This window comes from Tubulanus polymorphus, chromosome 9 (assembly GCF_964204645.1).
Source record: "Tubulanus polymorphus chromosome 9, tnTubPoly1.2, whole genome shotgun sequence".
Taxonomy (NCBI): domain Eukaryota; kingdom Metazoa; phylum Nemertea; class Palaeonemertea; order Tubulaniformes; family Tubulanidae; genus Tubulanus; species Tubulanus polymorphus.
The window spans coordinates 11,141,848-11,168,259 of NC_134033.1; the positions used below are offsets into that span (position 1 = coordinate 11,141,848).

General features: G+C 36.0%; 1 protein-coding gene and 3 long non-coding RNA genes across 10 annotated transcripts in view; all 4 read right to left on the minus strand.

The window, feature by feature from the left end:
* Window positions 1-4,948: 4,948 nt before the first annotated feature.
* On the minus strand, window positions 4,949-5,884 carry LOC141911306 (uncharacterized). Its single transcript, XR_012620008.1, has 4 exons — window positions 5,762-5,884; window positions 5,525-5,676; window positions 5,168-5,326; window positions 4,949-5,082 (listed from the first exon to the last, which is right to left on the minus strand). It is a non-coding gene; the product is annotated as an uncharacterized LOC141911306 (long non-coding RNA).
* Window positions 5,885-6,255: 371 nt separating this feature from the next.
* On the minus strand, window positions 6,256-6,831 carry LOC141911305 (uncharacterized). The gene is made up of 3 exons (XR_012620007.1): window positions 6,723-6,831; window positions 6,480-6,637; window positions 6,256-6,394 (listed from the first exon to the last, which is right to left on the minus strand). It is a non-coding gene; the product is annotated as an uncharacterized LOC141911305 (long non-coding RNA).
* Window positions 6,832-6,993: 162 nt separating this feature from the next.
* Window positions 6,994-8,273, minus strand: LOC141911351 (uncharacterized). The gene is made up of 6 exons (XR_012620021.1): window positions 8,161-8,273; window positions 7,918-8,075; window positions 7,675-7,832; window positions 7,440-7,589; window positions 7,197-7,354; window positions 6,994-7,111 (listed from the first exon to the last, which is right to left on the minus strand). It is a non-coding gene; the product is annotated as an uncharacterized LOC141911351 (long non-coding RNA).
* Window positions 8,274-14,366: 6,093 nt separating this feature from the next.
* LOC141911413 (uncharacterized) overlaps window positions 14,367-26,412 on the minus strand; it is a 38,946-nt gene continuing 26,900 nt past the window's right edge. For 4 of the 7 annotated variants that reach the window (XM_074802423.1, XM_074802425.1, XM_074802422.1 and 1 more), the window contains one exon: window positions 22,162-25,311. In XM_074802423.1, coding sequence (XP_074658524.1) covers window positions 25,135-25,311 — 177 coding nt within the window. In that variant the 3' untranslated portion in view covers window positions 22,162-25,134. Of the gene's footprint in view, window positions 17,562-17,591; window positions 20,253-22,161; window positions 25,312-26,412 lie in introns of those variants that run through there. The other 3 variants (XR_012620042.1, XR_012620041.1, XM_074802424.1) reach the window with 3 other exon arrangements.

The following is a 26,412-nucleotide window of genomic DNA, read 5'->3' on the forward strand; positions in this document are numbered from 1 at the left end:
TGAGGTCGCTTGCGTCTGGAGCGTTCCCCACCGCGGCGCAATTCAACCGGGATCACCTCGTTTACAAATTTCGCTTCGGTTCTCTTTCACACTTTAAATCAAACTGCAAGTCGCCGTGGTTCGAATCCGATTATGGGTCAGGATTTTGGAAGAATTAATCTGTATCTGTAATTATTAGGCTGTTTGTGGTCCAGTCGCGCTATGCCGGGTACGTGGTGTCGGACTCCTAATATTAGCACCCGGGTCGATGGCAACTTGTTATGCTCGACCGACTCTGACTGGACTGTGCTTCATTTAATGACCGGCTGAACCGGGGCGGCACAAAACTTTGCCAATCATGTTTCACGCGATGCGATGAAAAGCGCGCCTTGCGTGCGGCCTCGTAAAGTTTTCCGGAAAGTGCAACGGATTCAACTGCGAGGGTTCGTTCGTAAATGATTCACGGGCCGGCCGTGAAAAGCAGTGAATTTTATAGACTAGCAGTGAAATGGGGGCATAACTAAAACGATGCACTACTAAAACGAAGACTATGCACTTTGCGACTATTCAGGACTAAAACGAAGACCTATGCACTCACTAATCATCACTCGGGGCGTTATAGTCTCTGTATTCAACCACCTCTGCCAATGAGTGCAGACAATATCAGATATAAACACGGCGCACATGAAACGTAAATTGGTCGGTTTTCTCTGGTGCATATAGTCGTTTTTAGTAGTGCATTGTTTTAGCAACGTGGGTTGCTTAACTAAGAATGAAAAATCTCTAAATCAATCATATTTATTCTCATACAACAATCATGCAAAATCATATGCCAGGCGTGCTCGATGAATTATAATGTAAGCTCTTCAAACACGTGGACTTTCAAAAAACAACTAGTCCAACCACCATAGGCGTAAAACCTTTAAACGAGACGCCCATTCCAACATAGACTCTAAAACAAAAAAGTCTATGGCCCAACTATGGACTCAACAGTCCATGGCCCCCGCACTGATACCAGAGATAAACCTGGCCAAATACTCTGGAAAGCGTAGGATTAAGTAATCAATCTGATTTACATTTTTTATATCATTTTATTTTCACATATCCAATTATTAACTTTTCACTAATTATTTTCTCAACATTTTAATGGTTATTTTATTTCTATTACTACATGTATGTATGAAATTGTTCTATCTTAAAAACCACAAAAGGTATTAAGGTATTTCTAAGTCTTTATCTACAATACATTTCCACTAAAGCTGATTCATACAATTTGCATCAATAGGAAAATAACAAAAATACACAAAGAATTGTAATTTTTGATCAATAAAAAAATTTCATCGAGATGACCTTAATCTCTTAATCATCAAGGAAAAGCTCAACTTTATTCAATTAGGACCTTAATAAATCGATGTTTTATGAACAATATTGACATGAACATGTCATTTCATCTCCACAGAAACAATCATACCTAAATGACAAGTATTTATGTACTCGAGGAAGTGCGTCAGTCATTTACAAAAACGTGACCAGTACTTCAAAAAAGTCTCCAACATAAAGAAAAATTAAAACTGGAGATAAAACTACAAATTCAATCTGGAAAGCTTAGGATTAACTAAACAGTCTTTGATTTAATTATTATGTATTTTATGAACCATTGATAAGCACCACAGTGAAAAAGTTGCAATACACGTAACTAAACAATTGAACAGTTTTAACATGAATGACGAACATGTATGTCGTTTTATTCTTACACAACAATTATACCCTGTTAAATGAGTTATTCAAAAGCAGTTTAAAATAAAAACATTAAACCTACGAATTCATTCACGCTGGAAAGCGTGAGTTAACTGATTAATCTTAATTATTCAATTATTACAAAAAATCTACAAACATTGCCAAATTTTCCTCGTCTTTAAACATTATCAACTAGCTTATTTCACAAATGTTACATTTGAAACAAAGCAGGGTCCGATATAACCAACCAAGCAGCAGTATTAATTTTTACGCAAGAAGAGGTCAAGGTCTAAGAGACCGGAGTACCAAACGGATGCTGCTGCTGCTGCTGCTGCTGCTGCTGCTGCTGCTGCTGCTGCTGCTGCTGCTGCTGCTGCTGCTACTGCTACTACTACTACTATGTAAGTAGTACAAGTATGTTGTCATTAGGGCATGTAGGTTATCATTATCACTCGTGCATCGGGTTTGTGTAATTCTTTATCTCAAAGCTTTTATCCTACTCGATGCAAGTGATGATTGTGTCACAATCGGACTGCTCATATAGAGCGAATTGATTTTTGAGGGGGCAAGGGATATTACATATGCTTGCCCCAAGGTCAAGTGGCATCTATTCCTTAGATCAAACCCTGCAAACTATTATAAAGGTTTTTCTTCGTGATGATTTAAGATAAATCGAGTAAATTCATATAAACATGGTTTGACTGAAGAAGCTACGGTAACTTCGTAATTGTATTATTCAACTTGATAGCAGATATAAATACAACTCTATATAAAGATCAGAAATTCTTCTTGTCCAGATATTACAGGCCCCACACAGACGCGGTTAAACAGATAATCAAAACAAAGCTAGGACAATTGACCAATTAGCACTGTATCCTCAAGTTAGCCTGCTCCTGCTATTTTTGACAAGGCCTTAATTAAATCAGTATTTTATGAACCACTGAAAAGCACCACAGTGGAATTGTTGCTATGAAAATTAACAACTAAAAAGTTTCAACATGAATGATGAAAATGTACATTGTTTCATTCACACAACAATAATATCTTAATCATCATGCAAGTTCCTAATTTCCAAACATGCGAACTGCGTTACAATAACAGTCTCCAACAAAGAGCATTAAAACTAGAGATGGAACATACAGATTCGCTCTGGAAATCTAAGTATCAACTAACCATTACTTTCACTAGAAAACTAGAATTTTACCTTGTCTTAAAGATGTCCAAACACCTTGACATTAAATACTAAGTATTCCGATGTTTTTTTCTGGCAGCTTCGAAAACATCAACATAATCATACAATCAGTAACTAATCGATAACATCAATAACTTAAGTTTATAGCTGTTTTAAATTCTTTCTAATAAGTAAAATGTATGTACCAGATTTTAGATAGTAAGTCTACCCCAGTATAACAATAAACAGTCACAGCAGTGATTGAGCGCAGCTAGTTGAAAGGACGGTCGATCTTTCATCAAAGTTTCAAAGCATTCTATCATATCAGTTATTTTTTTTAAGTGTGTTCGATTTAGTTAAGGTTTATGGTTATTTGTTTTGTTCATTACAATAACTGAGTCCGATAGAATGCTTAAAACAACAACAGAAAAGATCTCGGGTTTTCGCTATACTTAGGGAAGGTTGTTCGATAAATGAAGAACCTTGTTGATAAATATTTGAAAAAATGCCTTTTCATGTAAATAGAATATTAATTTGTTTGTTTCTATTGTTGTTTATTATTTTCATCTATTTCTTAATATTATCTATTTATGTATGTACTTGTATTTTGTATTATTTACTACTTATTATTTATTGTTTTTTTAAATTTATTCTTTCATTAATTTATGTACTTGTAGTTTGTATTATATATTATTTATACCACTCTATTTACACTGCAGGCATTTTTTCACTGTAAAGTTTCTGGGCCCATTTTAAAAAAGTGCTACCGATTCACTGCGACTCCTTAATAATCATTATACACCCGATTTGAAGCTAAGTGATTATTCACGAGAGCCATCTCGCGATATGGATTTACCCATTACAATAAAAGAAGTTCAAACAGCTATAAACAATGTTAAAACGTTTAAAATTTGTCCTAGCTATAACTTTATGCCTCGTTATTCCTAGCATAACCTCTCAAATGTAAATAATGGTCGCCTTTCAGATAAAGCTTTTGTTTTCAAATACGTAGCTATGATCATCAAACAGATTGATGGAGGCTTAAAGGTCGATGTGAAAATCGACATCTACGATCCAATTGTGAATCAGTTACATGGGCCTTCGAAAAATATGAATGCCATCAAATTAGTACATTTACAATTCAGCAAATACTTAATATTTGTACATCAACAGTGGCCTAACATTATGTTCTATCTTTCCTAATTATGTGTTATCTACACGAACAAATAGCCATAGTTGACTATGTTTAACTATGGTAAAGTCTGAAGATTAAACTCACAATATCACGTTGAAGCTAAATCTCAGTTAAGGAGTAAACTCAACAGACCTACGAGTCCAAACTAGGCACTCAACGCGACCATTTACCCCTAGTGACTAACCTAACTTATCTATCAACCAAGGATCGAAGACCAATATCGTGAATTAATGGAGCTTAGCTTTTATTAGACTCTCACATTGCATAAAATATCATAAAATAATATCCTCGAAAACACTATAATCAGACTGGTTTGAAAAGGGTGATAAGTAAAAAAATCAATACTTTACTACAGCAGTGCGTTATTGTCTTTGCCGCACCTGGATCTCAGTGTTTAAAACATGCACTATTATTTATGCCGCTCCTAATGATATACACTATTGTCTTTGCTGCTTTTAAAACAGTGTTTATCCTGAATCAGTGTTTATGAGATAATCCATTAGCATTGTCACTCAAATCAGTGTTTATAAGATTCACTATTGTCTCTGCTGCTCCTGATAAAACTTTTTATAGAAATCAACCACCAATTGTAGAAGAATCTATCGTTGAGTGGTTAATCCATCGCTGGCTCCTCAACTTATCACCTGGGCTTCTGCAGTTTTCATCAGCAAATGGGTCAATCAGTATTCATCTACTAGTAGATTTTCTGATGAGTAGTTGATCTCAAGCTGAGCCTTTTCTCATAGTTGAAATTTAGCTGCAATGATTAAAAGAAGATATCCTGTAATGACAAAATATTTCAATAAGAATTAATCGTAATAATTTCATGTATATCAAGTTACCTTTTAAAATTGCTTGGTTCGTAATCGGTGTGGATCATCTAAGTTGGTTGGTTAATGAGTTCGATTCTAATTGGCCTCATCTGTGCGCTGTTCCAGGTGGTTGATTTTGGATGGGTAGTTTATTTCAAGCTGGGTTTTTTCTCATAGTTGAAATTTAGCTGCAATGATTAAAAGAAGATATCCTGTAATGACAAAATATTTCAATAAGAATTAATCGTAATAATTTCACGTATATCAAGTTACCTTTTATGATTGCTTGGTTCGTAATCGGCGTGGATCATCTAAAGTTGGTTGGTTAATGAGTTGGATTCTAATTGGCCTCATCTGTGCACTGTTCCAGTTGGTCGGTTTTGGACGAGTAGTTGATCTCAAGCTGGGTTTTTTCTCATAGTTGAAATTTAGCTGCAAAGATTAAAAGTTAGTAACTAACTAGATGCACTATAGTGCTATTCCCGTTATTCAACACACTAGGGTGGAATTTTTCAGAATTTTCAAATCATCTTCAGCACTATAGGGTATTAATTAGCCAGCACTGAAAGGGTTAATGACAAAATATTTCAATAAGAATTAATCGTAATAATTCCATGTATATCAAGTTACCTTTTATGATTGCTGGTTTCATTATTGGCGATTATCTTATTAGTTGATTGGTTAATGAGCGCGATCCTAGTTGGCTGTGCGCCGTTCAAGTTGGTCAATTTTTGACGAGTAGTTGTTCTCAAACTGGGTTTTTTCGCATAGTTGAAATTTAGCTGCAATGATCAAAAGATGATATCCTGTAATGACAAAATATTTCAATAAGAATTAATCATGATAATTTCATGTATATCAAGTTACCTTTTATGATTGCTTCGTTCGTTATCGGTGGGGATCATCTTAAGTTTGTGCGTTAATGAGTTCGATTCGGTTGGCCCCCACCTGTGTGCTGTTCAAGTTGGTCGATTTTGGGCGAGTAATCGTTCTCAAGCTGGGTTTTTTCTCATAGTTGAAATTTAGCTGCAATGATCAAAAGAACATATCCTTTAATGACAAAATATTTCAATAAGAAATAATCGTAATAATTCCATGTATATCAAGTTACCTTCTATGATTGCTGGTTTCATTATCAGCGATTATCTTATTAGTTGATTGGTTAATGAGCTCGATCCTAGTTGGCTGCGCGCCACTCAAGTTGGTCGATTTTGGACGAGTAGTTGATCTCAAGTTGATTTCGCATAGTTGAAATTTAGCTGCAATGATCAAAAGAAGATATCCTTTAATGACAAAATTTTTCAATAAGAATTAATCATAATAATTTCATGTATATAAAGTTACCTTTTTTGATTGCTTGGTTCGTTATCGGTGTGGATCATCTAAGTTTGTGCATTAATGAGTTTGATTCTGTTGGCCCCATCTGTGCGCTGTTCAAGTTGGTCGATTTTTGACGAGTAGTTGATCTCAAACTGGGTTTTTTGCATAGTTGAAATCTAGCTGCAATGATCAAATGAAGATATCCATTAATGACAAAATATTTCAATAAGAATTAATCGTAATAATTTCATGTATATCAAGTTACCTTTTTTGATTGCTTGGTTCGTTATCGGTGTGGATCATCTAAAGTTTGTGCGTTAATGAGTTCGATTCTGTTGGCCCCATCTGTGCGCTGTTCAAGTTGGTCGATTTTGGGCGAGTAGTTGTTCTCAAGCTGGGTTTTTTCTCATAGTTGAAATTTAGCTGCAATGATCAAAAGAACATATCCTTTAATGACAAAATATTTCAATAAGAAATAATCGTAATAATTCCATGTATATCAAGTTACCTTTTATGATTGCTGGTTTCATTATCAGCGATTATCTTATTAGTTGATTGGTTAATGAGCTCGATCCTAGTTGGCTGCGCGCCACTCAAGTTGGTCGATTTTGGACGAGTAGTTGATCTCAAGTTGATTTCGCATAGTTGAAATTTAGCTGCAATGATCAAAAGAAGATATCCTTTAATGACAAAATTTTTCAATAAGAATTAATCATAATAATTTCATGTATATAAAGTTACCTTTTTTGATTGCTTGGTTCGTTATCGGTGTGGATCATCTAAGTTTGTGCATTAATGAGTTTGATTCTGTTGGCCCCATCTGTGCGCTGTTCAAGTTGGTCGATTTTTGACGAGTAGTTGATCTCAAACTGGGTTTTTTGCATAGTTGAAATCTAGCTGCAATGATCAAATGAAGATATCCATTAATGACAAAATTTTTCAATAAGAATTAATCGTAATAATTTCATGTATATCAAGTTACCTTTTTTGATTGCTTGGTTCGTTATCGGTGTGGATCATCTAAAGTTTGTGCGTTAATGAGTTCGATTCTGTTGGCCCCATCTGTGCGCTGTTCAAGTTGGTCGATTTTGGGCGAGTAGTTGTTCTCAAGCTGGGTTTTTTCTCATAGTTGAAATTTAGCTGCAATGATCAAAAGAAGATATCCATTAATGACAAAATATTTCAATAAGAATTAATCGTAATAATTCCATGTATATCAAGTTACCTTTTATGATTGCCGGTTTCATTATGGTGATTATCTTATTAGTTGATTGGTTAATGAGTTCGATCCTAGTTGGCTGTGCGCCGTTCAAGTTGGTCGATTTTTGACGAGTAGTTGATCTCAAACTGGGTTTTTTGCATAGTTGAAATCTAGCTGCAATGATCAAATGAAGATATCCATTAATGACAAAATTTTTCAATAAGAATTAATCATAATAATTTCATGTATATAAAGTTACCTTTTTTGATTGCTTGGTTCGTTATCGGTGTGGATCATCTAAAGTTTGTGCGTTAATGAGTTCGATTCTGTTGGCCCCATCTGTGCGCTGTTCAAGTTGGTCGATTTTGGGCGAGTAGTTGTTCTCAAGCTGGGTTTTTTCTCATAGTTGAAATTTAGCTGCAATGATCAAAAGAAGATATCCATTAATGACAAAATATTTCAATAAGAATTAATCGTAATAATTTCATGTATATCAAGTTACCTTTTTTGATTGCTTGGTTCGTTATCGGTGTGGATCATCTAAAGTTTGTGCGTTAATGAGTTCGATTCTGTTGGCCCCATCTGTGCGCTGTTCAAGTTGGTCGATTTTGGGCGAGTAGTTGTTCTCAAGCTGGGTTTTTTCTCATAGTTGAAATTTAGCTGCAATGATCAAAAGGAGATATCCTTTAATGACAAAATATTTCAATAAGAATTAATCGTAATAATTCCATGTATATCAAGTTACCTTTTATGATTGCCGGTTTCATTATTGGCGATTATCTTATTAGTTGATTGGTTAATGAGCTCGATCCTAGTTGGCTGTGCGCCGTTCAAGTTGGTCGATTTTTGGCGAGTAGTTGTTCTCAAACTGGGTTTTTCATATAGTTGAAATCTAGCTGCAATGATTAAAAAAAGATATTCTGTAATGACAAAATATTTCAATAAGAATTAATCGTAATAATTTCATGTATATCAAGTTACCTTTTATGATTGCTTGGTTCGTTATCGGCAATTATCTTATTAGTTGGTTGGTAAATGAGTTCGATTCTGTTGGCCTCATCTGTTCGCTGTTCCAGTTGGTCAATTTTGGACGAGTAGTTGATCTCAAGCTGGGTTTTTCATATAGTTGAAATCTAGCTGCAATGATTAAAAGAAGTTATCCTGTAATCACAAATTTTTTCAATTAGAATTTATCGCAATAATTCCATCTATATTAAGTTACCTTTTATGATTGCCAGGTTCATTATCGGCGAGGGTCTCCTAAGTTGGTTGTCTAATTTTACATATTTTTTGTCGTTTTTTCCGTGTAAATAGTCCGAAAGTTTACAAGGTTGAATAATTTTGTCTAGTTTTTACAATTCTTTGCTCTTTTTTTTCATGTAAATAGTCCGAAAGTTTACAAGGTTGAATAATTTTGTCTAGTTTTAAATTCAAAATCGGAAATCGAAGTACAGATATAGTTGTGTGATCGGGGGGGTCGATTTTACATAAATTTTGTTTTCTTTAAAACCAAGCACATTTAATAATTGGAAAATCCGGTTCCGGTTCATTCAATTAATCTTCCAACCAGTCTGAACCGGCAAGCGACTGATTGGGGTCAATTAAGTTGACTGCCTATTTTAATACATCGAGATTTGGAATATCTATATTACAAGGTTGAAGATCACTTTGTACATTTTATGACTATCTGATTAATAGTATAGCTGAAAAAAAGAGCAAAATCTTGTAAGCAGAAAATCCTATGTTCATTCTAGATATCTGATATTGATTATTATAGCTTAACAACAATTCGACTCTGGTATTCCTCAATATTGAGTTATATTGAGGAATACCAGAGTTACAGCAAATTTAATAATGCATAATCAATCTGTTCAAATTGTTTTTGTACTGTAGTTTCTCTTCTTCTATCTTCAGAAATTCTTGATGTTTTTCCTTCTTGGGTGCTAAACACCCAGTGGCCAGTAGGCTTTCATTAAAACCCAGGCCCATCATATAGTGCAAACCTGCTAGTAATATTGCCCCCTATATACATTTCGATTGTCAGCTTAACCATGTTCATATTATCAAATTAACTTCATCGTCAATTAATAAACTTTAAGAGATATGTTTTCTACCCACAGATGGTAACATCTGTGCCCAGTGAATGGTATTCTCATCCATTTCAGTAATTCTAAATATTGCACGTAAAATATATACAATGATCTAGTAATTATGATAATATCACTAACAAGAGTGAGTGCGCTGGCAGCATCGAGCACACTGATCCTATAAGTAACATGGTTCTACAGATTTAAGAAACCTTGAATCACCCCACACCTTGACAAATCCAGAATTCTGCAAAGCCTTAATGATTCAATAAATCCCACGCACAAGAGACAGAGTTAAAACACACCCCGTATAGGGTATAGGCCTAAACCAATAGTTAATTATACAGTTGTCTTATCAACCCATATGGTTTGGATTTGAGCATTTTTACCTTATATAAAGATACTGAGTTAATCTTTATTGAAGATACCTGATAAATCAATTAATGTCCTAGCTATAATCAAATAAATAATCAAGCTAATTTTGCATCAGAGCTTTTGATACCTAGCTTAACAAACCCAGAATTCCCCAAAACCTAACTGATTCAACAGATCCCTCAAACATTTGGACCAGTTAGATGCAGACAACATTGCACGATACAGTTGTCCCATCCACTGCGCTATTTTTTAAATAATTTTCACTTATATTCATTATATTGAATTAATTTTAACTAATTTTCTAGATATCTAAGCGATCCGTTAATTAGTCATCATACTAGCTACATCTTAATTGTCAGTCAACAATATTTATATTCATATGGAGCCTGAAAATCTACACGAGTAGAATTTCAGATGTGGTGAATTCATCACTATTTGAATTCATCAAAACTTCAGATAAAAGCACATTTTTAGTGGTAAATTAGAAATTCCCTAGCCAAATTGCTATGTAATCTTTATTTCTTTTATATCTTTTACAGTACACTGTGTATAAGGATCGAAAGACCTTGTTATGACCGGACCTCCCTGGTGCGGTGCAAGAAATGATGCTGGAATATAGTTTGAAGGAGAGGGGTTAGTAAAAGAGAGCTATTAGCAAGAGGAATAAGACCTAATTTTAGGATATCCTGTCAGATTAAGGCTCTCAATCTGACATACACAGTGAAATTGAAATATTCTCCCTTCCAAATTCAATGATGTATTTGTGCATGTACAGATTTGTTTTATCTCCTTTCAATCGGAAGTAAATCTGCGTTAAATGAATTTGGCAATATGTATCAAAACTAATACAGCTGTATGACGACACAATAGGTTCACTTAAGATACAGATAAATAACTAATTTGCTCAGATACACATGTATCAGCTACATTTTAAATGTCAATGGACTTGAATAAAAAATAATTTCACATAACAATTGAATTAACCTCAATTGTAGATATCTAAGTAATACATTAATGAGTAATTCATCTTAGCTATATTCTAATTGTCAGTTAATAAACAATATCTATTATGCGTCACTTGACACACAGTATGGCTTTTAGATATCATTTGAATCAGTAAGGTTTTGGTAAATTTTGGCAATATTGAAGAGCATGACCAGTCGCCATAAGTACGGCAGTTGGAGATGTAAATACTGATCAGTTGATGAGACTGATACACTTATTGTACAGATATGCTCAAATATACATATATCAGCTCTATCTAAATTGTCAGTTTAATGATAATTATAATGGACCTGTATCACATATAAATTATTTCATACATAGCATATAAATAGTTTATGATCTTACATGAAATATTAAATTCATCTTAATTGTGGATATCTAAGCCATTGGTTAATGAGCAATTTGTCCTAGCTATATAAATGATGATTGTCAGTTAAACAACAATCATAGCCCAAAACAAGGCACAGAGTATGGCTGTGGGGAATGATTTGAATCAATTGAAGCTTTTTTTATTCTAGATTTATCAAAGTGCTAAGACCTAATCACAGTTTCTAAAAGACCCCCAGTCCATAGTTTTCCCCATATATATTACACCAGATCTCGATAGAGCCCTAGACACTATTTTATACATCTTTCCCCCAAGAATTCATTAATGCAATGGGTAAAGCAGCATATAATATATACTGTAAAGTGCCTGAATGTTTATAAATGACATATGTATCAATATATTATTTGTAAAAAAATCTATTTACCGACGATAAAGTTTATTTGATATAAATCTTGACAAGTAAAGCCAGCCTAAATGTATGTGGGGCCCTAACATATCTACACCAGAAGAATTTCTCATCAAACATTACAAGATATTGAATGATTGCTAATATCTAGGCGATTGGTTAATTAGTAAATTGTCCTATCTATATCTTGATTGTCAGATAACCAATAGTCATATGAGGCCTGAAATATCTACGGTACATTCGGAAAATTTAAGATTCAACATAAGATATTGAATTTACCTTAATTGTACATACTTAAAAAAATTTTTAACGAATAACTGACCAATCTACATTTTAATCATCAGACCAAAGAATATTCAAGGGACCTCACTCAATCATTTCATCTAATATTGTAAATATTCAAGCAATCATTGTCTAGCTATATTTCAATTTACTTTTAACAATATACCGGCCATAGAGCTTCAATAAAGTAGTGCGGAGATGGTGAGCTTGACCAGCGTCTCTATCCTCACCAGTGCCTATGCATTCTACCCCAGATATGAAAAATCAACTTAGCTTTATGTATGTATGCATTCCTGTTGCCATGCAGGATGAGGTCAAGACTGCCAGGTTTGGTTGCAGCAGAACTTTTGGTGTTTGGTTGATTCAACATGGAGTCTTTTGTGGACATTTCTGGTGGGCAGATTTTAAATGGGCCTTTTCGGATTAAGCTGAAATGAGTAAAAGAACGATATTCTGTAGTTACACAATCCTTTGCGTATCACGCATCGTAATTTACATGTGTATCAACTTAACTTTCAATATTGCCGAGTTCAGTGTTCTTTTTTCGCCATCTTCTGTAGCCACCTTCAGCATCTTCTTCTTCATCTTGGGAGTCCTGAAATGAAAAAAAAAGAGAAGAGTGATGAAAACCTGGTACGGAACAAAACTAATGTCCGAAAGCTTTTCAGCTCTCCGTCGCCGGTCACATGCCGAGAACACCAGACAAAGAGCCAGCCAGGAATATACTGCCCTCTACACGCCCTCACACAGAACGCGAAAACCAGGATGACGATGCCTTACTTTCACCATTTACCGACAGGGTGTGCCGGGTGACGTCAGTAACTGACAAACCTATCAAATTGCCCAAGCCAAAAATAGGGCAGCGCAACTGGATTGCCTGCACTAGCACTCAAAGGAAGACAAGACTTAATCCATGCCCGAAGCAACCCACAGGGAATCAATGAATACTAACACTCAAAGGAAGACAGGGAAATTAATCCCTGCCCGAAGCAATCCCTTAAAAGGAATCAATGAATGCTACCACGCAAGCAATCCCGCAGTGAATCAATGAATCCTAGCACGCAAAGGAAGACAGGGAAATTAATCCCTGCCCGAAGCAATCCCTTAAAAGGAATCAATGAATGCTAGAACGCAAAGGAAGACAAGACTAAATCTTTGCCCGAAGCAATTCCTGAAAAGGAATCAATGGATACTAGTAGACAGTCCTGCTTTACCACTCCACTTTTAACCCGTGCAATCCGACTGACTTGCCCGTCATTGACGTCACCAAGCACACTCTGTTGATACGTGGGGAGAGTGAGGCCTTGTCATCCTGGTTTTCATGTTCCGTATGAGGGCGTGTAGAGGGCAGCCATTTCCTGACCGACTCTTTGTCTGACATCCTCGACACGTGACCGTTGAAGGAGAGCCAACGCTTTCGGACATTAGCTTTGTTCCAGCAAACGTTGAAATTCGACAGAGAAATCGGCCCTGAAAAATAAAACGGATTAGACCCTGAAAAATAGAACGGATTAATAAACACGGAACAGTACAGGACAGCACGGAGATGAACAGTAACGCATAAAACATAAAGACGTCGTTCCTCAGGAAGCAGGAACAGGAGCGGGAGCGCAGCGAAGATCGCCAGGAGAATCCATGGTAGCATGTTCACAGTGTGAGTGTGCAGAGGTGAATGGCCTATGCTTGTGTGCACCGTAGTCAGCTGGTGACGTTTTCAATAGAGCGTATGAATGATTTCAACAACTCTGAATAGCCGCAATAGTGTCTCTCTATTGTTGAATGGATTTACATTGAGAGCTTATAGAAGGTTCTACTGCCGAGTTGAATACGCGCCATTAGCCAGCTGAACAATATCATGGAACTTTAATAAGGCCATATAATATAGATCACTAGATTCCCAGCAAATGCCAAGTCTATTATGGAGTTACATGAATAAAAATGAGCCAAATTTTCAATTTTCAAACTTAAAGAATCCTTGTATCCACTAAAAAGTGCAGATAATTTCATACCATACATAACATTTCGCCATGTACTTTTTTCATCAGACTATAATTTGTATATTATATACTTTTGTCCTGTTCAATGCGCATTGTATTTTTGGAGAAAGGAGAGAAGTGGAATTAGGTCCAATGTTTTGACTTATTTTCACCATTGACTGAGCAAGATTGAAAATACCCGAGTAAAAATAACTCTGGACGTGGGTGTTTGTTATAACAACTAGGCTTTCGTATAACATTTTCCTATTCGACTACGGACTCTCAATCTGTTTAACTAGCATCGGTATGACGTCAAACAATGCTAAAAATCTAATTTCATCCACAGCATAACTAATAATTTCATAATAATAGAATCTTTTAATATTGTTTCTGCTGATTTTCATATCTCGACGAAGCCAGAACTGTCCACGCGGACTGTTTTAAATACAATAATAAAACTCTGACATTTTGTTTTCTGATTTAGAAGCGTTTAAGTTTTATTTCAATTAATTACAATTTGGAAAGATGGGTTTCCAGCCGGGTTGATTGAGATTAACTTACAATATATACAGACTGTACAAATAATACAAAATTACACTCAGTTTATTAAATAAATAATAAAGAAATGTCATCTTGAAATTTCTCATTGAGACGCCGTCTATTCGAAAAAAAAATTAACGTACCATTATAGAGGGAAAAAATCTAATTTAACAAGGACAGGATCGAGTTTATTTTGGGAATAATTATACACATTAAATGAAAAATTCCGCTCTTAAAATAAATTCAGGGTCCGCTCCCGGGGGATCTGAAATTTCTCACACTCCCTCAACAATCAACTTGCAGGCAGTCCAACTGGCGGCGCAATCATGTTTTATCGATTGGGGAAAAAACCTTTGAGATATACCATAGAATTTCACTAGCCCGGTGGACAAGTGATAATGATAACCTACTCGACCTAATGAGATTATACTTGTCCCGGGGAAATGGACAAGTGTTTAGATCCATCACAACCCAAAATATGCATTCATTACAAAAATAATAATGGCACACAGCACTCTCCAACCATGATAAAGGCTTCAGTTAACCAAACCTCTATGAGTCTTAGTGAATAACTGAAACTAGATGATCTACAATGTTCACAAAATCAAATCACAATCACAAAAAATAATTCACAATCACCGAGAATCGACATCATGATTTCAACAAGATAAATCAGCATTTTAACAATCGTCATTAATTTCTATGTGCGAAAAATGTTCAGCTATTGAAAGAATTAAGTAGATATTGAAAAACAGATTTTCACGATACAAGAAAAAACACAAATCCATTCGTTACACACAGTAAACCGCTCGTTAATTCGACGCCAATACAACGTGACTACAATCCATACACTTCTAAATTCCTCGCGTTTTCCCGATAAAAACAGAACTTTCCCCGTGTTCTGATGACTGGCAGTAGGAAAGACCAGAGAGTTATTATCTAGACAGATTCGAATAGTAAGCTAGTGCAGTAGATATTCCGACATTTCGGCTATTACATTTTTGGAAAATCTCCCCGTCTGAATTACAAATGGTTTACTGTATTAAACTGTACTGATCAAGACCCTTGAGATAAATAGTTAACCTTCAACAGCATTTCTAACATTGTGTATTATTTACAAAGGAAAAATCTTCCAAATGTTTGCATCCCTTCAGCAAGGCCAGGTTCAGATGGCGTGGTTTTCATTTAGCTCATTATTTCAACTACAGTAAAAACGAACTAATGCCTAACAAGCACATGAGAGGAAATTTGGTTTGATCAGAAGAGTTGTCCAAATTGCGTCCACTTGAAATTGCTAAAATTTAACCCCTTCCTCTCCTTGTTCACATTAAACCCTTCCCCCAGCACACCGTCTGAAACTGATTTTATTTAAAAAGTTTTCAATTCAACTTGAGAAGAAAAGCTACTTTCGTTCATCGATGAGTAGAAATAGTCCGATGTTTTGACAACAGGGCAAACATGGCAGCAGTAGCAAACATTCAGTATATTTACAGGTTACAGGAGATAACGAGATCAGGAAGTTTGTACTCGACGATGACAACCAGAGATGAGAGAGGTAAATGGAGAGATGTTGAGAAGATTTTTTAAAACTGGTGGCAGTTTGTTGGCTTTAATGGATAGTTAACAGCAAGGGCCCGGTGTTAGTAACGTAGGTATCATCAATCCAGGGGCACATGTACAGTGTTCAAATAAACTATCCAAACTATGAAAAAGGTTCACAATTTTTATATCTGCATCGTTTTTAAGCAGTATTTTTCACGGGAGTTACCACAACATCACGCTGCTGATCGACACTTCCGTAATAGAAGTTTTCTATTTAGATCGGTTAAACAGGAGTTTCATTGATCGAAAGACAATGTCTAAAACTTGGAAAATTTCCATTTAAAACAGAATATGCATCATTGGAAATCTAATTAAAAGTAGCTTTGAGTTTTTAAATGAATGACCCTAGAATTAACGGCTTATGATGCCCAGTCAATCTGCTTGCTACCTGTACACACCGTCGACTTTATCATCATTCTTCCTATTTTCTATCATTCAGGTTTCACAATGTGTTCAGAGATTAATCCCATGGACACTCTTCATCAAAAATGAACTACAAAAGCAACACTTTATCACCTCAGAAAGCGATCATCAACACTTAATGTGTTCAAGACTATACCAGAGACATTTTCAAATTGAAGATGAACTACAAACACCAGACATTAGACATTAGACATTTCATCAGTACACTTTTGAAAGTGATCGTTTAGGCTTCACACATCCATAGGGCATAATTCCAGGCAGTAGATTGATACCAGCATATATTTACAACAATCTTATCGTTCGACATTAACAACGTATCATTCGACTGAATGAATTACATAGAATTCTACCGATTCTTACTATACCCGAGTATTAAACATTTAGTTGAATTTCATGAGTCAAATCCTGATCATTTTCTCGAAAACAAATGTCTACATATCTTACACATCACAATCGCTATACAATTCCGTCAAAATATTTCAAAACACAAATTGGCAGCATTTTGGCTTTTATGAATCTCACACCAGCAAATAGAGAGAGAGAGGGCAGCACTGATTGCACTAAAACATTGTTATATTAAACGTTATTATCACAGAACGAAATTGTATCGTCAAGTATCACTACGTGGCAGTCAGTAGCACACCCGATATGGCGTTAACAGCAGGGGTACCATGTTGGTAGCAGAGCGTACCTCATTTATATCATATTGCTACCATAATGATAGCGACGCATATGAATATGGTATTGAATTGCTACTGCGTAGGTAGCAAAGCATACCACTCCGGTATCGTATCACTACCATGTTGCTAGCATATTCATACTGCGCTAGTATTACGTTGCTATCGCGCTGATAATGGTCATAACGTTTCGCATCACTACCAACTATTGGTCGCAGATCTTAACTACGTTCGTCGAGAAATGGCTACCTAGCTACCATGTCGGTAGCATATCGTTATCACAATCGTTGTCATAACGCCGCTATGTTTCGCTGTAAGTGTTATCCGATGAGTATCACACGGTACTGAGTGATGGGTTGGCGTGGTTGAACAGTGCGTGCACGGTGATCCCGACGCGGAAAACTCCTTTCTCCTCCAGCACGTCGGTCGCTGAACATATTTGACCCTGAAAATATATCGTAAAACATGCATATATTAAACGAGGAAAAACTGGGAGAAACAAGGAAATGAATGAAACGATTGAAAATCTACAAAAAATGAGTGAATTTCATTCAACCTGCATCGAGCTAGATAGAGTAAAACTTCGCCAAGAACCTTAGTGTCTGATGTACCACTGAGTGGTGGGTACACTAGGAGTATAGAGCAATGGAGATCACTGTGGAGACAGCCACACTACAGGACTGGGTGAAGAGTTAAACCCGCTTCATCAGAGTCATTGGGGACCAATTTTATAAATCCAGTTCATGAGAAATCTGGATCAAACTACATTTATGCATAAGTGGACCACGAATAATATCCAGATTCCAGATTAGATCAATATCGTATTAAATTATCCCGATTAAACGTGTCAATGTACAATATCCCGATAAAAACAGAACTTTCCCCGTGTTCTGATGACTGGCAGTAGGAAAGACCAGAGAGTTATTATCTAGACAGATTCGAATAGTAAGCTAGTGCAGTAGATATTCCGACATTTCGGCTATTACATTTTTGGAAAATCTCCCCGTCTGAATTACAAATGGTTTACTGTATTAAACTGTACTGATCAAGACCCTTGAGATAAATAGTTAACCTTCAACAGCATTTCTAACATTGTGTATTATTTACAAAGGAAAAATCTTCCAAATGTTTGCATCCCTTCAGCAAGGCCAGGTTCAGATGGCGTGGTTTTCATTTAGCTCATTATTTCAACTACAGTAAAAACGAACTAATGCCTAACAAGCACATGAGAGGAAATTTGGTTTGATCAGAAGAGTTGTCCAAATTGCGTCCACTTGAAATTGCTAAAATTTAACCCCTTCCTCTCCTTGTTCACATTAAACCCTTCCCCCAGCACACCGTCTGAAACTGATTTTATTTAAAAAGTTTTCAATTCAACTTGAGAAGAAAAGCTACTTTCGTTCATCGATGAGTAGAAATAGTCCGATGTTTTGACAACAGGGCAAACATGGCAGCAGTAGCAAACATTCAGTATATTTACAGGTTACAGGAGATAACGAGATCAGGAAGTTTGTACTCGACGATGACAACCAGAGATGAGAGAGGTAAATGGAGAGATGTTGAGAAGATTTTTTAAAACTGGTGGCAGTTTGTTGGCTTTAATGGATAGTTAACAGCAAGGGCCCGGTGTTAGTAACGTAGGTATCATCAATCCAGGGGCACATGTACAGTGTTCAAATAAACTATCCAAACTATGAAAAAGGTTCACAATTTTTATATCTGCATCGTTTTTAAGCAGTATTTTTCACGGGAGTTACCACAACATCACGCTGCTGATCGACACTTCCGTAATAGAAGTTTTCTATTTAGATCGGTTAAACAGGAGTTTCATTGATCGAAAGACAATGTCTAAAACTTGGAAAATTTCCATTTAAAACAGAATATGCATCATTGGAAATCTAATTAAAAGTAGCTTTGAGTTTTTAAATGAATGACCCTAGAATTAACGGCTTATGATGCCCAGTCAATCTGCTTGCTACCTGTACACACCGTCGACTTTATCATCATTCTTCCTATTTTCTATCATTCAGGTTTCACAATGTGTTCAGAGATTAATCCCATGGACACTCTTCATCAAAAATGAACTACAAAAGCAACACTTTATCACCTCAGAAAGCGATCATCAACACTTAATGTGTTCAAGACTATACCAGAGACATTTTCAAATTGAAGATGAACTACAAACACCAGACATTAGACATTAGACATTTCATCAGTACACTTTTGAAAGTGATCGTTTAGGCTTCACACATCCATAGGGCATAATTCCAGGCAGTAGATTGATACCAGCATATATTTACAACAATCTTATCGTTCGACATTAACAACGTATCATTCGACTGAATGAATTACATAGAATTCTACCGATTCTTACTATACCCGAGTATTAAACATTTAGTTGAATTTCATGAGTCAAATCCTGATCATTTTCTCGAAAACAAATGTCTACATATCTTACACATCACAATCGCTATACAATTCCGTCAAAATATTTCAAAACACAAATTGGCAGCATTTTGGCTTTTATGAATCTCACACCAGCAAATAGAGAGAGAGAGGGCAGCACTGATTGCACTAAAACATTGTTATATTAAACGTTATTATCACAGAACGAAATTGTATCGTCAAGTATCACTACGTGGCAGTCAGTAGCACACCCGATATGGCGTTAACAGCAGGGGTACCATGTTGGTAGCAGAGCGTACCTCATTTATATCATATTGCTACCATAATGATAGCGACGCATATGAATATGGTATTGAATTGCTACTGCGTAGGTAGCAAAGCATACCACTCCGGTATCGTATCACTACCATGTTGCTAGCATATTCATACTGCGCTAGTATTACGTTGCTATCGCGCTGATAATGGTCATAACGTTTCGCATCACTACCAACTATTGGTCGCAGATCTTAACTACGTTCGTCGAGAAATGGCTACCTAGCTACCATGTCGGTAGCATATCGTTATCACAATCGTTGTCATAACGCCGCTATGTTTCGCTGTAAGTGTTATCCGATGAGTATCACACGGTACTGAGTGATGGGTTGGCGTGGTTGAACAGTGCGTGCACGGTGATCCCGACGCGGAAAACTCCTTTCTCCTCCAGCACGTCGGTCGCTGAACATATTTGACCCTGAAAATATATCGTAAAACATGCATATATTAAACGAGGAAAAACTGGGAGAAACAAGGAAATGAATGAAACGATTGAAAATCTACAAAAAATGAGTGAATTTCATTCAACCTGCATCGAGCTAGATAGAGTAAAACTTCGCCAAGAACCTTAGTGTCTGATGTACCACTGAGTGGTGGGTACACTAGGAGTATAGAGCAATGGAGATCACTGTGGAGACAGCCACACTACAGGACTGGGTGAAGAGTTAAACCCGCTTCATCAGAGTCATTGGGGACCAATTTTATAAATCCAGTTCATGAGAAATCTGGATCAAACTACATTTATGCATAAGTGGACCACGAATAATATCCAGATTCCAGATTAGATCAATATCGTATTAAATTATCCCGATTAAACGTGTCAATGTACAGATCCGATCAAAACCAGTGGTAAATGATGATGCATGCACCTGGTGGCCTTGCAGTAGTAAAGTTCAGTAGACTTGATTTGGCTCAGATCTCTGAGGGAGTTGGAGCAAGACTGATGATTCTCCAAGGCTGTCAGAGTGACAACGTCTTCATCATATTAATTGGAGTAGGAAAATTCTGGACATTTATTCCGCAGCATGTGACATTTAGAGGCAATTGGATGTATAAGAAATCCACCGATATAAACCAGATATATACATGTATCCGCTCTTCTGAAAAAATTTACCTTAACAATTGAATTACTTGAATAAATGTATCATTTATTTATTGGTCTATGGTTCGACTACATTGAACACAGAAAATCTTTTTCAGTTACCCACTTGCCAGGGAAAGAATGATATTACATCCCTTGTCAGTGTCACAAGAAATTCATCGATGTCAGTCTGTACACAAAACAAAGAACAATGGCCCCATGAATACTACCATAAAATTGGAAATTTTGAAACTAGGATTTTCTGGTTTCAGGAGGGTCTACAGTACCTGTTGGAAGTAACTGAATTAAATCGGGCAATGGCAAGTGAGGAAGATATAAATAGATCAGAAATGCCATCTGTTGGCTGGAATTTCAATGTGTAAATCTTTTGCACTTTTATTGAAGGGAAATTTTTTTTTTTGAAAAAAAAAAAAAAAAGCGATTGTCATTAAAACAAAGTCCGTATCAATACAAAAATCAATTCTAGTTTTTTCCAGTTATAATTCACAACAACTTTACATACACTTACTAAACAACAGCTAAAAATTCATGGCTCCCACAGCAAGGTGAATTCGAAATTACCAAGTTTTCCCAAAGTATTGGTTGTGACGGATGCTTTCTGGATGGGGCGTTTTAAACGAGTAGATACCAATGAAATTTGCCCTTGGTCCCATGTAGAAAATAAATTTCTCAAATACTTCACGATTAGAGGAAAATTTCTCAAATTTCGCAAATATTTCCAAACCCAAAAATATCATTTCAAAATTCTGAAGGTTTTTCCGATATCCTGGTACAGCGGGAACCATGTCAATTAAAGCAACAGGATTTTCACTTTCTACGCAAAAACGCTTTCATTTCATACAAAATCTCTCATAAATATAGTGGAAGATTTCCTTCATCGTGGGAAGCATTGTGCGCAATTAATCTAATCAGCATATCTATTATTCTATAGAGACGACGCCGGGGAATATTGTGGACTTTTTTTCAGCAAGTATCTCAATCACAGGTAAGCCTTTAATACGTACAAATATCTAACTTGAATTGCATATACCGGTTATTATACTAAAACAGAGAAATATTCGCAACTAACAAGACAGACAAACGGACAGACAGACAGAAATCATCTTTTTTAGATACCGATCATCTTCTACTGTCTGTCACACCTACTCTCCGTGCGACGTTTTGGTCTGTAATTTCGTTAATAATCGATTTATCTACCTTTATTACGCATCAATTTGTTCAGTGAGGAATTTGCATTCAGAAATAAACAACAATTTTCACTAAAGTTTTTGTTTTCATTTATGAGCGATAGTTTACTCGGCATACGCTCGCGTAATGCTGAAAAATCAGCTCCGCGGACGCTCGGAAACGTTACAGTGACGTCATCACCTGCTCATTAGCATATCAAAATACAGTAGGTGGCGCCACGTGACGGGCCATAAAAGCCGTTTTTCAGCATTACGCTAGCGTATGCTAGGTAAACTATTGCTGATAGATGAAAACACAAACAAATTTATGCCAGTTCATGATTTATTTCTGAATGCAAATTCCTTACTGAACAAATTGATGCATTATATTTACAGATCAACCGATTATTAACGAAATTACAGACCAAAACGTCGCACGAAGAGCATGTGTGACAGACAGTAGTCATTTTTTTGAATGACTCTTTAATTCTTACTCTTTTTAGAAAAGAATTGGCAGATTTTTGCGTATGCTCTAAGTGGATGGTCCCTGACTAAATATTTGGTCCCCACTTGATCAAATTTATCCAATCCAATCCGAATAAGACTGTTAAATATCTACCTACTCTATTTCTCATCTTTGCATCACATATTTGCATCCATCAACATCAAAATATTGCGATATTTTGCTCTTTTCTCAAAAAACTCACTACAAGTCCGTTGTACGTTTAAAATCCATTATACAAAATTATACCATTGAACACAACAAAGATGAAAACGCCTTTTTTTATAATAATGAGACAATTACGTAAAATTATTTACAAAAATATTTCAATTTTCAAAACAATTTATGAAAAGAAGAGTTTGAAAAAAAAAACATATCAAACCCATTTTCGGCGAAATGCAAATTCAAATCAATGAATGAAATTGAAATACCATCCAGGTAAATTTTAGACATCAATACATCGTCATGGAAATGAAAATCTCGTTGAAAGCCTTTTAAAAAAGATTCCAAAACATCAGGTCCCATAAATACCGGGTACGTCTGTTAATGAAACTATTTGCACATATTCAAATCATCCAAGTATAACCTCTAAAATCAAAATGCCTTTTAAAGCCGTGATCACACGAGTGTTTTTGGGCAATGCAGGATAAACAACCTTGGGCCATCCGTTCACATGATGCCAATTTGACCCGCACCTGTTTGACCCCGGTAAAGGGCTGATAAAAAATGTCAGACCGTGTCTGTGCCAAGTGTAATTATTGCGAATGTATGCTAACTGGCTGCGGAGGTGACTTATTTCACTTAGTAAGCATTGTTTAGTATTGCGATCACGGCTTTAATCTCTAGAATAACCGATACCCACACCCTTCTCATAATCGAACCACTGCATCATTCATGTGATTTACATATATCCATGTGGTTCCTAATCCCTGTAATATCTTCTGTCAAATTATCTTTTATACCCCATATAACCCCCCCAACCCACACTTGATGTATTATGAAAAGTGTCCAAATCGTAACTAGGTTAATAAAATACGCCTGGGATAATGAATTAGATTGTGCATTCATTTTATGAACCCCCCATAGTAAAATACCAATGTTTACAGACAATTTATCATTGAATAAATAGCAAAATATATAGGCTTCATTATATATCATATACTGGTATAAAATTATGAAAATTTTTTAAAAATCATGACCCTGTTGATAGTTGTAATATAAAGAAGCAGAAAGAGACAGTTTTGGAGTAATCCGACTCCAAGGTATTTAGAGAGACAGGTAAATTGGAGTAGGTCTAAATCAGTTCTTTTTTCAGATACAGTTTGCCCCAAGGGGGAAAAGATGGAAGCAGTAAATGAAGAATGCAGTTATAATGAGACTTTCTGATGAGATTTTTTACAACATTCCACAGGCTCAATATGCAAATTGTCGATTTATAATACTCTTTAACTAACGGTTCAGTATTTGCACACATTTTCTATAGTAGACTCCTACTACCGACTTGGTCCAGAAAGTTCGCTGTAACTCTAACGTAGGGAGAAATTGTGCTGTTATCATGAATTTGGCATTGTAAGAATAGATTTCCGTTAGATTTGATGTGTTTGAATGTTCACAGGAAAATGTTGGCATTGTACTCTACTCTGCCTACAACCTCTATTTATTCAATTCAATCAGTTGTGGCAGATTTTACATATTTCCGAAATCTCTCGCTCGGCAAAATCGACACCATAAAAATCTGTAGAATTGAACTTGAAGTTCTAAGGTAGAAACTTTACAGGTTCCATCTTTACCAGGTAGAGGAGTCTACTGTTTATCACATTCATTTTTAAGGCATGCATTATTTTACATCAATCTCACTAATCCTCCCTTCATTAAACAATTCGAAGCATTCATACATTATAATGTTACCGGGGCGGTCATGTTTAAAAAAGTTACATTGATGGTGACAAGCAACACATAACACAAACAAGCCATTGACAATATGGTAAGCATCACGCGGGTCATCCACTTATAATCCATTTATAATCATATCTCCAACAAATCATTCTTCCCTATAATAGACTTGAACATTTATTCTGCACCTTCCGGAACCCGTTAAACCGGTGTCAGTTGACTTTTGTTAACTTGAAGATTTTGAGGGCCCATCAATTTAAAAAACACTTTTTTTTCAGAGGAACAAATTTGTCGTAAAAATTTACTAAAATCCAGTTTTTTCATCAATGTAGATAGTTATTCAAGTAATTGGTGGTACAATTTGAATTTGAACGAACTTATAATTGATACCTCCGCCAAGGAGGATATACTTTGCAACCATCCAACTGTTTACATGAAGCAAAATCGGATTTTCACCAGGAGAATTTTTGCCAAGGGATTATTAACCGGAAGATTTTTACCTTAGAGGGATTTTCACATACATTTAGTTCGATTGTTTGTATAATATAAATGGATGACGCTGCATTGGTTTTTTTTGTACAGCAGTAGCGGGGATAAGATACGTTAATCTCTCTCTCTCTCTCACTCTCTCTCAGTCTCAGTCAGGAGACGCGTTATATGCCAGATAGATCGTTGTAGCGACAAATATAAGCACACACATATATGAGACTAGATAATCCCGATAGGTTAGTCGTGGATACAGTAGTAACTGGCTGACAGTGTTAACAATTCGCCCATTCCCGTCCATTATATCGTCGCATGCACACACACACTCCTGCAAAGAGCCAATAGGAAGAGTCGTTGTATTATTCGGTTGCTACGGTCATGCTCATTGTTTTAACATGCACGGCGACGGTTACTATGGACGATGGGTTATAAGTATTTTTTCGACGACCGTCGTATTATTTTCTTTTTATGAGTTACATCTAGGGACGAGGATTCAAACAGAAACAAATCGTCGATACACTATTAATACTAGCAACACGATATTGCGGTTTACAATGGTAATTAACTGATTACATAACTAACATATAAATCCGATAATTGATATAATTAATTAATCATCATTCTCATCAAGCGATATCTAAATCATCATTTCCATGCATAAGGTGAATATGTCTATATACTTGGATATTATGTTTAATCTTTTGAGGATGGAAAAATAGGTTGCCCTGAGTTTTGACGCCATATGCGCGCACACGCAGTCAACAATCACGATGTCAAACCAAATCAAGTCAACGACCCTTCGTTTTGGCTCCAAATGTAGGAATAACAATATGTAGCTCGTTGGTACCGTTCGGTGGGTTCCTCGGTAGAATACCAGGTTCTCTACTCTGCCTTACAAGTCTTCATTGAGATGCCAATTCGATATACTTTTTCCAGACTAGATGGGACCATAATTGTCGCGATCACATGGAGGCAATTTGACCAGGGCCAATGTTACTTTTCTATCCATTGTCGTTAGATTACATCATTAGAAATAAGCATATGAAGTCAGTAAGTAAGTTTTTGACTCGTCCGTCCGAGCTATAGCTTGCAAATGCACTTATTGAATGCGGTCGAATATGCTATTTCTAAAAAAATGCAGTTTTTTTCCATAGATAGATATTCTCGATAAAATAATAATAATGCCTCTTAAATTTAGACAGTCGATATAATGTCTACTGCAGAGCATACACGCCCAGGTTTTGCAGCGTAAGTAATTCAAATAGTTAAAGAGCGTGTTTTGATTTTCCCGGAGAGATTTGTGCGACATTCCTGTACGGTAAGCAGAATGAGATTTCTAGATGCAATTGATTGAAAGGTGAAATTCACTCATTTGGGAGATTGAAAATATATCTTGTAACAAGCAGAATTCATGTGCAATTACAGTTCA